This window comes from Acanthisitta chloris, unplaced genomic scaffold (genome assembly GCF_000695815.1).
Source record: "Acanthisitta chloris isolate BGI_N310 unplaced genomic scaffold, ASM69581v1 scaffold29957, whole genome shotgun sequence".
NCBI lineage: Eukaryota > Metazoa > Chordata > Aves > Passeriformes > Acanthisittidae > Acanthisitta > Acanthisitta chloris.
In genome coordinates this window covers 24,026-40,149 of record NW_008681471.1, presented here as the reverse complement: position 1 = coordinate 40,149, position 16,124 = coordinate 24,026, and the positions used below count along the sequence as shown (strand labels likewise).

The window sequence follows — 16,124 nt, the reverse complement described above, 5'->3', positions numbered from 1 at the left end:
GTTTTTTTTTGCCTTTAGCTTCTCCACTCTGCCTGCTTGGCAGAGCTTCAGGTTTTAGCTGGCTCAGAAAGTCTGGAAATGCTCATCTTCAGGAGCTTCTTCATGCTTGTAACATACCTAGCCCTAGGTTTGACACAGCACTGTTTTAGAAAATTCAATATGTCATCAAGTCAAAGAATCTATGCTGCTGTATTAAATAAAATCAATTCCTTGTATCAAACTGAAAGCATCTCTGAGTTGTAAAATTGAGTGGCCAGTAATTGTCATTTCATAGCCAATATTAATTAGTTTTCAACATTAAGAACTATTTTATTCCTTTGGAGTGACAACTGCCTATTAAATATGGCACTTAGAGAAAACCACTTTTTCTTTTTAATGCCAATTTCCCACGTCACCTCGTAATGCACCAAGAATTGCTCAGAGTGACAGCACTGCAGTCTGAAGGAATGGGATTGACTGACACACTGGTAGCTTGAAGCCTGCTCTGAGGACAACACACACAAAGTAGTGTTGGATTAATAACTCCCATGTAGCTAGCTTTTCTACTTCAATTGCATGACTACACAAGTCTCTCCTGCAAGCACATGCTGCAAGCACTTCCCCTCTTTGTCCCTGGGAGAGACAACCAGTTTGCAACATTCCACAACTGCTCACTGCCCCATGGCTGTCAGAGCAGGGACAGCAAAAAGCTGCTTTTTTCTGTAAAAAAAAAAAAAGGTAATTGTTCAAAGTCTCCATCTGATTGTCATCCTGCCTGTGACCCATTTCCTGACCAGCCAAAAGAACAATAAGCCTATAAAGTTAACAAAAAAAGATGTTCTCTCCAGCTGTGTTTACCTGCAAAGTTCTCCAGGATGTCACTTAAAATAAAGTTTTCTATTTGTTTCTGGTCAAAGGACTAAGCAACCAACACCAAGCCTGTCCCGAGATGTCTGAACGACATAACCTACCTAAGCTCTGCTTTAGTAATTAACTCATTTACCATAACACGATTTTCTGGCTTTATTATACTACAACTTCTCTTGAAAAAACAACCCAAACACAAACCCTCTCAGCTGTGGCAAGAAATGGAGTGTATCTTGCAGAGAAAGCTGCCGCTTCAAAAACACATGGCCTTGTCACTCCTGAGCTGGAGAAGTGCTTGACTTTTGCAAAGAAGAGTTTCCTCATCTTGGGTTCCTGCTGTGATTCATCACTATCCAAATCTGACACAACACTGAGCCTACAGAGCCAAACTACTGACTTTGATCTGCAGGCTCAGCCTCACACTTTGGCCTGTTCCATCACTACACAGAAGAAAGGCCTGAGGGGAGCAGACTGGTTCCCTAAAACTCTGACTTTGTGTGCAAAACTGCCGCATCATAAAAAAAAAAAAAAAGTTTGAGAGCTCAATATGAGATATCTCATGCTGTTTCTTTTCCAGGTGCAGATTTTAAGTCACTTAAAATAAAAGTTGCATTATTAGCTCTGTTGAGAGTCTTAAATCCATAAGGTGACTAAGGATACAAAACTGTGGATGAGTATCAAGAGAAAAACAGGACAGGAAATTCCATGCTATGCCTCCCAGGTAAAGCTACAGTAGATTCGGACACAAAACTGAGGTAATTCTTGAGAAAAAATACAGTTGAAAGGGAATGTTTAACTCATTTGAGAAAACAAGCATCATATTAACCCATCTGGAAAATCTAGTGAAAGATAAAGCTCACAGCAAACTAAGAACTAAAGTCAAGTCAACCTCGAAGTTAGGTCAGCCCACAACTGCCTCCTCTGCCCAGTGTCTTGTGTGAAGTGAAAACCACTCCCAAGAACTCAGAAAACATCTGAAAGCTTTGGAAGCAGCCAAACAAATGGGCTAACTCAGAGAAATGAACCTTATGTGATGAGTAAACTTGTTTGCATCACACCCTGGTGAAACATTCACCTTTTCAAATGTAATAATCTTAAGATTTTCCCCCATCTGAATATTAGAGTCACGTAACATTTTCCCCCTTCAAGGTTAAAAATGAATAAATATTTAAAAGAGAGTTGGTCCTGGCAATAATACTAAGACTTGTTACAAGGAAGCTAATTCCTGTTTAAGTTTGCTCAAATTTAAGTCAGATTTTCCCATCTGCAACTTTTCAGTTGCTTCTGAGCTCCATGCTGTGCCCATTACTGAAACAGCCACAGCTCTTCCACTCTGGAGCCTGCACAAAGAAAGCCAAGAGGCTGCTACATCAGAAAACGACACAAAAATACTGATATGAACATCTGCAAGCTTCAGAGGGAAGAAAGATTCCAGATTTTATCCAAATTAACATGAAAGGACAACGGACCGGGACTGTGCTTTGACTGCATTTCCCATGGGATTACCAGCTGAAGTAAAACCTTGTTTTGACATGCCATTACAGGCTCAAAGGGGAGAAGCACTCCAGGGAATCTGCTGACTTTTTATGGGTACAAACAGCCCTTCAGGTTTTATTCTTGTATAAAAACTATGATAAAAATTGCACAGTAAACTATGTTTGAAAATTACCCAATGGAAAGCACTGCAGTGTGGACAGGAAAGGAGATCTTCAGTTTGTCTACGTATCCACTGCAGCAGAAAAGATTCCATGTCTGTACACAAAAAAAGGCACCTGACAGTTAGTTAGGGATTGAGAGCACTAGGAAATTCGGAGTTCACATCGACATTATTCACAGCCTCTTGTCATTTGACACACAAACCATTGCCCCGAACAGGCAACTCCAAACCTGACTGTGCTCAGAGCTACATGTGCATTACTACAGGCTAAAGATCCCATTAAGACACAGATTAAAGGCTAATTTTACAGCAAGGCCTTGCTGTCCATCAGTGCAGCTGGAAAGCTGGGATCTCTAGGGTGTTCAGCTGTTGGGAGCTACTCAAGCAGCTGCTGTGCTACCAAAACCTTTGCTTAAGAGCTGAATCAGTTTTCAGACTTGAGTGTAGATGAAGCCCTGTCACGTGAGATGCTGAACCTTCACAAGTACTGCCCACTGTGGCTGTGAGAACAGTGCTGGGTTTCCATGGAGGACACTCACTGTGCAGACACAAGGCTGGGTGCTCCAGCACTGGCTGCTTCACCAAGGAAATCAGTTTTCCCATGATGTAACACTCTTCACCCATAGTGCAAAATAAACCCTTCTCTGTATCAGTGAGGCCTTAACTCCCCATCCCATTTACTCCAACATGAGTTTCCTTACACAGTTTTAGACTTTTGTCTCAGGAGACTCATGCAAAACCTTCAGGCAAGAGCTGTGCATCCACCCTGCTAAGTGAATTCTAGACCCTTGGCAAAGCTGAACATGCACACGAGAACCGGTTATATTCCTAAGGGTTAAGAACAGAACTTCCACTAACATCCTCCAACACAGCTGCCAATCTCATTATGTTTAGATTAGTTTGATCGATTCAGCACCTCCAAACTACAAAAAAAAAAAAAAAGGCAGTTTGTACAACTAGTGTCTCTGAAAATGAGCATATTCATTTAAAACAATGTGTCTTCCACACATGGTTTGTCAGAGATTTCTTTGTTCTAAGAAGGCAGAAGGTGGTTGTGTTATTCAGCATTCCAAACTAGGTACAGAACCCACCAGGCCAGGTTTCAGTAGTGTTTCTAGTCCAAATGATTCAGTAGCTAACATCAACATGTGACTCCTTCGGCCTATAGCTCCTCTGTTTGGCCTGGCTAGTTTACAGCATTCCTGAGCCAAGTAATTCGCACGGGTCCTACACCACATGCACGGGCCATAAAGAAAGGATAAAAACTTTGCTCTAACCCTCCAGCAAAACTGTAACAGAACATTGGCTGCTCTCCTTCACTGCAACATGATATCCTTCAGATTCTCCTGAAGGATGGTGTCCTTCACGGCATGGAACACAAAGCGGATGTTCTCCGTGTCTATGGCCGTGGTGAAGTGGTGGAAGAGAGGTTTACTGCGGTTCCTCCTCTTCCTGTCAAAGCACTGCACCAGGTAACGCTGCACGTCCTCCAGCCTGTGAGGGTCACCTTTGAAGTCCGAGAAATACTTCTTAATGCTGACAGTCTTTACCTTCTCCACAAGAAGATCCATCTTGTTGAGGAATAGGATAATAGAAACATTAAAGAACAGCTTGTTGTTGACTATTGTCTCAAAGATGTTCATGGACTCCACGAGTCTGTTTGTGCGCCTGTCTTCCATGAGAACCTGATCATATTCGCTGGAGGAGACCATGAACAAAATGGAAGTTATTCCATCAAAGCACTGGAACCACTTTTGACGCTGAGATCTCTGTCCACCTACGTCCACCATCTTGAAAGGGATTTTTTTAATGATGAAGTCGTGCTCTACTATCCCCTTGGTGGCTTTTCTGGCCAGCAAAATATCTTGTTTGCTGGGGAAATAATTCTGCAAAAGAAAGGAGAAAAGGGTCTAAACCAGGTCCTTCAAAAATGCTGGTTAATGCCAGAATACTGAAGTGATGGCAAAAAATCCACATGAACTGTGTTTTTTTTAATTATCAAGTGAAGAATGAATGCTCAACTTTCAAACCCTGAACTGTTGATCATTTAGCTCAACACTTTGGTAAACAGCTACAGAAGATCCCGAGACACATGAGAATGGAAATAAAGGACTAATTCACTTGTTCCCATTTTTATCCTTCAAGACTCTCAATTTCAGACTGAAGTCTACTTTTTCATTATGAAATTCTTAGCTACAGTATTGCTTCCACTTAGGGAGTGTTCAGTAATGCAGATCACCAAGTCTGCACTGCAAAGATTTTGGTTTTTAACGCAGTTTTTCAGTTTATTACTGTTACAAAGACCACCTTGCAAGCTGTAGTGGAAACACTTCTTCCAGGTTCACACTCCATGACCAGCAAGTACAGCAACATGTTCTACCACAACACGTTGAGAAGATCTGTTCTGCAGAAGTTTATCACTGGTACTATTAGGAAAATCATCTTTCACCTTTGAGTCTCCTGACAGGTGTTTTCCTTACAGATTTTGAATCCTACAAGTGCTAATGCTGGTTTTTTATTTAGCTAAGGTTTCATTCTGCACCAGCCATCATCAGATCACCATAAAAAGTGAGCGAGATCCAGAGACTGCATAGAAGGGCTGATAAAATATGCACATAAATACAACTTCCATAATCAAAATTTGTTGTCTGTCAAAAAAGATTAAGCAAACCCTAAGCTTCAGTTTCATAAGGCTTTGAGTTTACTATTTCTAAAGACAGAATATGGAAATGATTATTAAAAATCCAACCAAACCACCCAACCAAAAAGCATTGGTCACAGCACACAAAGGTTTCCATTAACTCTTTGAACCCTCTTGGCTCAGAAAGAGAAGGTCTTACCAGCTGACCGATCCGCTCCAGGTTATCCAGGAAGTATTTCACCGATTCGCCCTGTGGAAAAGGAAAGAGATGGGAACTAAGCTTGGGTCCAGGATAGCAAATCCAATTGAACTAGAGCCTTTCATTTTCCAGCATGCATGGAGGTCTAGCAGAGCAGTATCCCAAGTGGAAGCTTGGACACCATCCCCATATGCTTCAGGGGCTGGAACAACACAAGTACTGCAGAATTCCCCAAGTGCTGATAGCCAAGTGGAACCATAACACACTGCTGATGGGTGGCTGAGGCAGTGTTTCTTCAGGTAATTCTCTATTAGGTCTAGAAAAATCCAAGTTGAGTAGAGATTGATATAAACACTCCAATCTTTACAACAAAAAGGAAGTGCTATTAAAGTCAGTGATTTAGGCTTTTTTCCCCTTGTAAGATGAATGCAGTTAAGTGACACTGAGTGGGAGTAAAAATCAAACACATTTACAAGAAACCAGTGTATTTTGTTTAAAATTCCTAACAGTGAACAAAAGCAGATCCTAGACTGTCTGACATACCTCCAGAAAAGTGAAAGATCTAAGTCACCCACATTTTGTGATGATTTAAGCCAGACTTGTGACAAACAAGTGACAAAAAGGAACATTCTGAAGGAGCTGCTCTTCTACAGAGAGTTTCTCTTTCAGGCTCAAGACTTCTAATAATGGATTTGCTCACCTAGTGCTAAGCCCTTCAGCAGGGATATTGAGAAGGAAACAGGCAATGTTTACAGGGAAATTTTATTCTTGTGTGACAATGGGCTCTAGTGTAAGAGGTTTTGGTCTTTTATAAAACAAGCTCAGCCATGGACCACACTCAAATCAGGGACTCCTTCACAGTAGTGGGTACAAGAAGTCCTCACACACATTTAGAAGCGGTAAAACTGTTTTCCACGCAGCTGCAGACTATTCTGGAGTGAAACTCTCCCCTTGCATTTTTTCTGATGCAGAAGACCTGTTCAGTTAGAAAGGATTCTTCATTGTCCAGGACATGTGTCTTGGCAGTTGTATCCATGTCATGAGAATGATAAAATGGAAAAAATCCTGCTGCCTTTTAATAATTTCAAGCAGCAAAACATGTAATTTCTCACAGATCAGGGCTGTGTCAGCACTGACCAAACTGACAGTAGGTGCCCTCACCAAGCCCCTAATCCAGAATGGAACTTCTCAAAGCACCACCTGAGATTCCAACAGCAATATCAATTCTTAAACCACACATCCTCCCTGACACCAGAGGCTTGAGGCTGCAGAACAGAATTATTTTCCTCCAGCACAAGTGTAAACAGATGCCAACACAACAGTTCATTGTGAGCAATCAGACTGGAGATCAGAGGATTCAGTGTATTGTACAAGTATAAGCTCACAGCACAAGGCACAGACAAAAAGGAGCTGCAGCTTATTATTTCCTAACATTTAAAGCTGGAAGTGTCTCTTCATAAAGGAGAGAAAACACACACATTTGCAAAAAACTACCACATACCAACAAAGGATTTACAGTGGATTGCTAGCAGAAAAAAAATACCTTTGTTTTTTGGGGAGGAGAGTGCGGGGAAGTTTCCAAAGAACAATTGCTCTAAGAGCTTCCTTACAATCATGAATTTTCATAAGGTGAAAGTAATTTCCTGTATTTTTTGGCACTCTGTGGATCAGAAGAGATATCACAGACTGCATGAATAAGAGAAAAGGGCTTCCTGTACAGCATTAGTCATGTTTAGGAGATGGGAGAGCCCAAAAAAGAAAAGATCACTGAAGCTATTAAAAACCCCCCACCTTTATCTATTGTGCTTTGTCCCACACAATGCCTTAGATGTGCAAAAATACTGCAAAAGGACCTTCTCTGATACAGTTTCTTCCTATTTTCTACTCAGTTGTCTTCAGAGCCTTTGGCCATCCATCCACCCTCCCACGCCCGGAGCAGGAAGCAGCTGTATGCCTGTAAACTGCTGGGACACACAGCCAGTTCACCTGATTTACAGCCTCTGCCTCCCCCATTTCCCACCCCACACATCCATCACTTGGACATCTTGCACATTTCTAAGAAGGTAAGAAAATAAACTGATTACTGAAAAAAAATACATGCTCATTTCTGCAGTGACTTAGGGGAACCAGCCTCCTCCAGTTTCTTACACAGCTCTTCCTAACGCTGCAATTAAGCTAAATAATTCATTCTGGGAAATCTTCAGGAGTAATTGCAAACACTTGGAGAGCTGAGTAACCAAGTCAGGGTGCTGGAACAGGTGTGAGCACCATATGCATGGTCTGACAGATCTGAAGGTGTCTGAATATTCTCTTCTAGCCTAGAATTCAAAGCCATTCAGTACTTAAGTCAAAATATCTGTTTCCAGTCAAAACAACAAATCCCCAACAAGCTCCAGAGGGTTTGAAGTTAAAAAAAGCTCCAAACATGAAAGTATACAGACCTGAAGGGAGGAAATAACCCACCAGAAAACTCCCAAAACAATAACAACCCCAAACCCACCACAAACACACTCAAAAAGCTCCTGCATTAATGAGTCCCTGATTAAGTCCTGTGCTATGGCCTACGGACGAGCGGATTCAGTTCCAAAGGCTCCAAAGGCTTCTCCAGTGACCTTGTCCTACATCTTAGTCAGATTCACAGAAACCTCAGTAGTTCTGGGAAGCTCATAGGGTATTTCAGTTCACTGAGCCAACAGCATACACAACTGCAGACCACAGCTGTGACCTGATGAGTAACTTGTAATGTATTTAAATGAGGAAAATATGGAAACTCCAGGTTCTATGTCTGTTTTGTATTAGTATTTTTAATCAGAACAATTATACTAACTGAACATTCCTTTATAGTTCATTTTTAACTTGTCAGCCAGGGAAAACAGGCAGCAATGTTAATTAGATCTAGCAGTCAAGTTTATTTAGTTTTCTATCAAGCTACACTTGAATGTAATTTTGAAGTCCATGGATACATTTATGCAAAGCTATCTCTTGCTTTGAGTATTAGACACACACACAAAGGTGTGTATGCAAAAATACACACACACAAGGAGTTTATAAATCATTCAAAGTAGATGTTCCACTCAAGGCAAATCATTATCAAGACAAAAAAGCATCAGTTGCCTCTCTCACGTTCAACTATTTTTTCCTCTCGAAGACACTGACCCTAAAGAAGCTGCTTTGGCTTTTTGGTGTAAATTCTTAGTGTTTCTCCAGTATTTCTCTGACCATTCAGCTCCACTCAAAGCTGGCTTAGCACTTCCAATGCTTTCCTTTCCCAGATCTTAGCCAGTTATTTCTGGTTCACTAGCATGAATTTCTATAAAAGTGACAGCAGCAGCAAATATTTGCAATTGATTCATCAGATACCAGAAATATCTTTAGGCAGATTGACGACTTCAATTCCAGTATTTTAATGGTTCTAGTGAGAGATTTTTGATCATCACAATCTATTTTAAGCTGTGCTGCAAGCAGAAATAGAAATGAATGCTAAAGTTATTTATACTATATATAAATACCTAAATATAATCACATCACGGTGTGTTCACTTATAAAAACAAACACAAGAGGTCCAGGTCAGGTTTGTCAATCCCTCACAGGCTGCTGGGGCGAGAAAACTGTGGCAGCTCAAAGAAACTGACTCAGATCAACATTATTCACAGGGTGTCCAGCTCCTGCCTTTGAGATCTGAAAAGACTCAAGTCTTGCATATCCCTATTTTACACTATTTCCTTAAAAAACATTCTAACAATATTCATAAATGCTGCTTTTCAAATCTGAAAGGCTTTTTCATTGTGACCAGCACAGTGCTTGGATAGGAAGCCCCAGCAGAGGTTTCCAGTAAGGCATGTGCACACTCACATTGCTGATTTAATTTCTCTGTAACTAATAGCCTATTAGTACATCTCACATTGAAAGTTAGATCAACAAAGCCTGAGATGACCATCAGCTGTGTGGCCATTGATAAAAAAAAAAAAAAGCTATTTTTAATGTTTTTTTCATCCTCCTTGTTAATAAATCATGATGTCCAAGGGCTGTCCTGTCTCCCTGCCCTGTGTTTTATGGGCCATTGGTGGGGGAGGGAAGAGTGACCTCTGAGTTATGAATTTTATGCAACTCAGATAGTCCTTTTTAGTACAGCAAAGCACAGAACTGACCATTAGTCTTCCTCAACTTCTTGCTCACCACACAAATTACCACAAACGTTGGGATGATTCATTCTCTCACTGCTACTCACTTCTCCCTCTGCAATACATATCCTCTGAGTAACAGTTTTGCCAACTGGGACCAAGAGAAGGAATAAGGGATGCTGTTCCCATTGTTCAGTAGGATGAGTCACTGCACATCTGGGAACTGGGGGAATCAAGAAACACAAACAGAAGGTCTGAAATGAGCCCACAAGTTTCACAATGAAGCATCACTATTGGATTAGGTTTTTTAAAATTATTAGTTTTTGAAACTGTCCTATCTGCACGATAAAGTTTGGTGAAGCCAGAGAAAATAGTACAATTTGTTTAAAAACTGACTGGTGGAGGAGAAAGGAAGGAAACTTGAAATGTAAACATATATTCCTGCTTCCTAAAATAGTGCTCCAAACCTCTTTTTATATGCTAAATTGTTTTGACCACAGCATTCTCCAGGGGCAAAAGCCATGAAATGAAGAAATTTTTATTCTCTATATTTTGTGCTACATGAATGAATGCCATCTTAACATTAGCTCCAAATAAGCCACCATGAAAATACCTAATTGAATTCAACACCCCTGTCCCTTCAGGCCAGGTTTGTGGCACATAGGAAATCTCCACACAGAAATGCAACTAATCTGGCACCACTTCCTTTGCCACAGATAGCCTCAGTTTGGGCAGAGTTCCCAAGCAGCATTCATTTCATGAAAATAAATGCACAGCAGATGATATGTAGACTACTTGAAAATATCCATAGAAACTCAGTAATAAGACATGTTCTACTAGGCCAAAATTTATCAACTTGTCACTTTAACCCTCGGTCACTTATTCAGAGTGACCACTGGTCAGACCATAAAGGACAGTGAAACATTCCATTGTCCAGTTCCCTAAAGTACTGACTCATTTCAAACTCTCCTTCTGAAAAGCAGTTCCTCTACATTGTGCTCTGAACTGAAAGACTTGAAAGGGGACCCTCTGTTCCAAATTGGCTTTTTTCCTTTCCTTGTCCCAAGGCCTTTTTGACATAATATTAATTTAGCCCTTCCTGATCAGTCTGTCTCTAGCTGCTAAATTTAGAGTGCACAATTTAAGGTAGACTTGTCAGTCTCAGCTTGTTTCAGATGATGAATTAAACCCCACAGGAAGGAAATGTTAGACTTCAAGGAAGAATATAATACAGATCTAACAGGATTCCCACAAATACAGCAAAACACCCTGAGAAATGGGTACTGGAAATAACTGCAGCTGAACCTGCAAGTGAAAGGAGTGATCTGGATACAACTCCAGCAGTGCTGGTAACACACCCTCAGCTCTAGATCTTTAAACACTCAGCAGCAAGGGCTGAGAAACAGAGGAAATCCAGGAGATTCCAGAAGGACATCTGGGAATCTCCCAGCCTTAAACCTGTGAGACCTCAGATACACAAAGGGGATGAACTTAAATCACTGACACAATGCCGTCCTAATCTGGCCTTTATATAAGGTACCATTCCACTAGGGATGCTCCAGACACAGACAGAATGCAAAACTTGCAAGCAAAAATCTTTGTTCTTCGAACACCAAGACCTCATTTTTCCAAGCCTCCTGTGATGTCAATCACCTATTGGTTTTAGGGGGTTTGAATGTTACAATTTCAGATGTTTCATCAAAGCAAAGGACACAAGGGAAGAGCAAGGTTGGGAGCACAGGAGGAGGGTAAATAACCAGACTAGCATGTGAAAATGTTGGAGACATTAGAACAGCCAAGTTTTGGGGTATTGAAATTAGAACCCAAAACCTCAGGAGCAAAACCAGATAGAGGAAACACTTTCCTTAGTGAGACCTCCTGGACACAAGCAGCAGGTTAACACCATGAACACACATCCTTTGGAAGGGAGCACACTGACACAGCCCCAGGTTCCATATCCTAGTTCTGTCCAAGGGCTAAAATTATCCTGAGGGGTAACCACAAACTGCTCCCCAAATCTGCAGCCTCCTCCAACAGATTATTTCTAAATCAGCACTTCTATTCAGCCTCTCTGGTAACAGGGAATGGATTTACTACAGCCAGAAGTACCTCCTCCTTTCTGTGCAAGCTGATGAATTATTTTCCAAGGAGGTGAGCAAGTCTGTGCTTGTTAAGAATTCCCTCAGAGGATGTTGAAGTAACCTAAATTGCCCCGAAATGCTGATGCCCATTCTACACCACAATTCTGTTCGACAGATACTCTACATCCTGTCTGGGCACTGAAATTTACTGACACAAGTCAAACATTAATTTTTCACTCAATCACCAGTTCCAAGGCACAGACTAACCACTTCTCTGCACTTAAGCCATACAGAACTCTAACTATCAAATCTCTCCACTGTTATTTAACTTCCTCCTTAACAGCAGATTGAGCTATTGGCTCCCATCCAGCAACTCCAGTGCTTATCCAAGCTGCTCTATCTGTACCCTACAAACATACCAGCTACAAAAAAGTACTCTTTGGTTCCAAGCTGCTTCTAAAAACCACCTCCTCTTCTACTGCCTGGTCACACAGTGTCGGTGTCAGATGCTGAAGCCTGAAAATAGTTTAAAAATTCATGATTTGTCAGCTCGGTACAAACAGGCAATGGAAAAAACTGCTTGTCCGTGTCAGTTTCTATAAACTCATCCTACACCACACATGGCCAATCTGTATGTTTGACAGCACGTGGCTAAAAAAATAGGTGATATTTATTTAATTTTCCCCATAAAGTCTGTGCTAATCAGAGCTCCCACATCAGTGATAAGATTTGAGGATCCCTGTGACTGAAATTCTAGCCTGACAGCTAAGAAACTCTTAACAGGAGCAGAGTTCTTGTGCTGAAGGGCAACTCCTACATGTGTCAGCTTCTGCCAGCAATCAGATACAGCAATTCTTTCTCAAAGTGCTGCAAGGGAAAAACGAAGTTACATTTTTTCCCTGAAATTCTAGGTGTTCCTACATCAACAGGATGTAGATGAGATAAATTACTTCTGCTACTATGTTAACAATTCTGTCCATTTGTCTCAAATATGCACAGCAGCAGCAGTGCCTCAAGCAGGAAAGGAATTTTCTGTTAATAGACTAAGTCAGACACATCCTACACTACAAGCTAAAAAACATTAACAAAAAATCCGTATCATTTTGATTTTACTCCTACTTACTGTCTTCATCACTGCTGTTCCTGCTGCACAGATTTGCAATGACTGGAAGAAAAACAGGTGCAGGCAGCAGAGAAAACAGCACTGGCCACAAACAGCACACAAAGATGCACAGTGCAACACAAACAGGCTAAAATTTCGTCTCTTTTAGCTAAAATTTAGCTTGCAAAAAAACCAGATCTAAAAGACTCCTTACCCAGAATTGCACATTAGCCACAGTGATTTAGCACATCCGACCCTTCACTGACCTGCAGCTAGTGAGATTCAAGGAGCAGATGCAAAGGGATATATAGTAAATTCATAATTTCAGAGTACGTTAAGGGGTTGGAATGGACCTTAGAGATCATCCAGTCCCAACCCCCTGCCCTGGGCAGAGACACCTCCCACCAGAGCAGGTTGCTCAAGGCTCATCCAACCTGGCTGTGAACACTGCCAGGGTTGGGGCAGCCACAGCCTCCCTGGGCAACCTGGGACAGTGTCTTATGACCTTCACATTAAAAATGGTGAATTCTTCATGTGGAAGAATCATGGTTATGTTTTAAGAACTAAAAAAAACCCAAAAGGCTCACTGCTGTATCCATCAGCGGCAGCTCACACACACTCATCCTGGCACGACTGGACGACAGACCTAGTCGTAAGCATCCCATGAAAGGATTCCTTCCTGTTTCCCTGCCAACTGTCTCAGTGAATGCATTGTCTGAGAGTGCTGCCAGAGCCCTTTCATCTCACACACCGGAGGCTCTCCGTGCAGCCCAGTGAGCACAGTCAGCTCAGCTTCTCATTCCCAGCACAGCAGCGAAGGGACTGAGAGCAGCACTCCTGCCACACTGAAAAATGCCCTGAGCTGTGACGGCAGGATGGATCCAAGGTTCTGGCCAATCACTAGCAAATTATCCCATTTTTCTTCAGTGGCAGCTGACATGCAAAAATGGGCATTTTTAACTAACATATCAAGAGGCAATTGGATGTTTTACACCCCCAGGAACGAGGCACAATCCCGCTATCCTGGGACCTCAGGCCTGGGCTTTGTTCTCTGCAGTTCAGTATGCAAACCTGAAACTTGCTTTGTTTACAGCAAACATCTGCAGTCCCAGAATAGACACTGACAGAAAGACAGCACCTTCTGAATGAATGCAGTCAGCAGCACTATCTGATCAAGACTAAATCACAAGTTTACCAGCGAGCTTCCCTTTCAAATCTTATCAGATCGAGGGATGGGAAATAAATATCCTAGATCTTGTGGGCTGAAAAAACACCTAACACCAGCCATGAGAGAATGTTGAGCTTAGACTTTTCCATGGCAGGTGGCCAGCTGGAAAGCTAAGCAACTTGGATGCACTTACAACAGGCATAACCTTGAGTATGTTGCAGGACGATGCTTCCTCCTCCACTCACACCCCAAAGATTTGCTGCAGTGTCCTAACATTCCACTTTGTGGGAACTATCAGCTCAGACACGTTTTACTGGAATTTGTCTATGTCTGCTGTTAAAAGGTGACTGGAAGGATTGCAAACAGTCATTTTTACCCCTCTTACTCATTTACAAATTTGTTTTAAACAAGATTTTCTCATTTTGTCACTTTCAGATGCGACACGGATAAAATGATGGTCTGGCAAGGTCTGCTCAGTATCTCAAAGTTAGGTTTTAGGTAGAACTCAGACTGAGCTAATCTGCAAACTAAATCTTAGTTGCACTCAGGTGTGCTTTTTAACAGTTGGATTCCTATAAAATCAAGTGTGTAGAGAATAGAGTTCAGCCAAAAAAAAAAAAAAAAAAAAAAAAGTAATTCCACCTTGCTTACATTGCTCTGAGGCTGCTCCCCATGCCCATGACCTCAGCACTTGGCAAGCTCATCACAGGGAACACAAGGCTTGCAAGTCTCAGGGACCCCTCAAGCCAGTTTCCACGTCTGATTTTGAAATATCATTTGTCCCGAAACAAAAACCTCCTTTTTCAATAAGAGATTGGTGTTTGTTAATCCTGAGACTGAGCAGCTCTGAAGGATGAAGCACACCCTTTCTGCCAGCTGTCACTGCTTTCCCAGTAACTTCCCAAACCAGTGGAAATTCACAGTATATACTATCTTGCTCTCAGCACTGAAATGCTACTCAACATCATATGTTCACCCACTTACACCAAGACTTGTACTGACTGAGACCAAGTCTGACCTTTCCACACCCCTGAAAATCCCCCAGATCACTAGTGATCAAGTTGTCTCCTGTTATATGCCAAGAGCATTTACTTCACCAGTTCCCAGCTGAACTCTGGGTCTGTGAGAGAAGGTTTCACCCAAGCAGTGACTGCCCTCCCCAGCACCTCATCTACCCTGCCACAGTGCCAGTGACAGCACTGTGTGTTGAGCCCAGGAAAAGAATGAAGCTCAAAGAACCTCAGAGTTCCTGAAATACTTCAGTCTCCATTCACAATCAAGTTAAATTTTCTCTGTGATCAGATTTATAGTCATTACCTCCAAACATTTTTTGTTTCTCACATATAGTCGTAGTAACATGTCAATTATTCTTTATATTCTCCCCCCTTCTGAAGACTGTTTGGGCACGAGGAGGGGAAGTTCTGCCAATTTTGCACTTACACACCTTAACAATACTATATAAAACCTTGCCCAGGGAGGCTGTGGCTGCCCCTGGCAGTGTTGTGTTCAGATCCAGGCTGGATCAAGCCTTGAGCAACCTGCTCTGGTGGGAGGTGTCCCTGCCCAGGGCAGGGGGTTGGGACTGGATGATCTTTTAAGTTCCATTTCAACCCTTTAACATTCTATTATTCTGTTGCTACTTCAGTATGAAGATTACATGCAAACTGAACTACTTTTTATTTCATTTCAGAATTTGATCTCTCTCAGATCTGAAGACAAACCTAAAGATGAAATAAGTGATTTGGAATAAGTGACAGCTTCCATCCTTAAAGCCTCATCTACACATAAAAATTCATGAAGACACAGTGGAAAATGAAGTGGGTTTAACTAACTTTTACAAGCTGCTGAGCAGACTAGGCCATAAAAAAATATCCTAATTAAAGCCTCAGTCACATCCTACTGAACTGCAGAGAGGGCACCAGTCCAGCCATGGGGACAGCCAGCTGAACTCCTTGGAACCAGGAATGCATGTGCTGGACTGGGAGAAAGAAGACAAAAATAGAGGATATAGTGGGTGCTCTTTTGTCTCCTGCCCACATCCAACATCATTACTGATTCAGTACTGTACTCTGACCAGACTGAAACTAGATGGATCAAAGTCTAACTGCAGAGAGGGCACCAGTCCAGCCATGGGGACAGCCAGCTGAACTCCTTGGAACCAGGAATGCATGTGCTGGACTGGGAGAAAGAAGACAAAAATAGAGGATATAGTGGGTGCTCTTTTGTCTCCTGCCCACATCCAACATCATTACTGATTCAGTACTGTACTCTGACCAGACTGAAACTAGATGGATCAAAGTCTTCAGAGA

General features: G+C 41.9%; 1 protein-coding gene across 1 annotated transcript in view; it reads right to left on the bottom strand.

The window, feature by feature from the left end:
• Positions 1–3,819: 3,819 nt before the first annotated feature.
• Positions 3,820–16,124, bottom strand: part of GNA12 (guanine nucleotide binding protein (G protein) alpha 12) — a gene marked incomplete at its 5' end in the record, with an annotated part of 23,814 nt that continues 11,509 nt past the window's right edge. Inside the window, 2 exons of the mRNA XM_009078128.1 lie at positions 3,820–4,389; positions 5,344–5,394. Of these exons, the coding sequence (XP_009076376.1) occupies positions 3,820–4,389; positions 5,344–5,394 (621 nt within the window). The remainder of the gene's footprint in view (positions 4,390–5,343; positions 5,395–16,124) is intronic.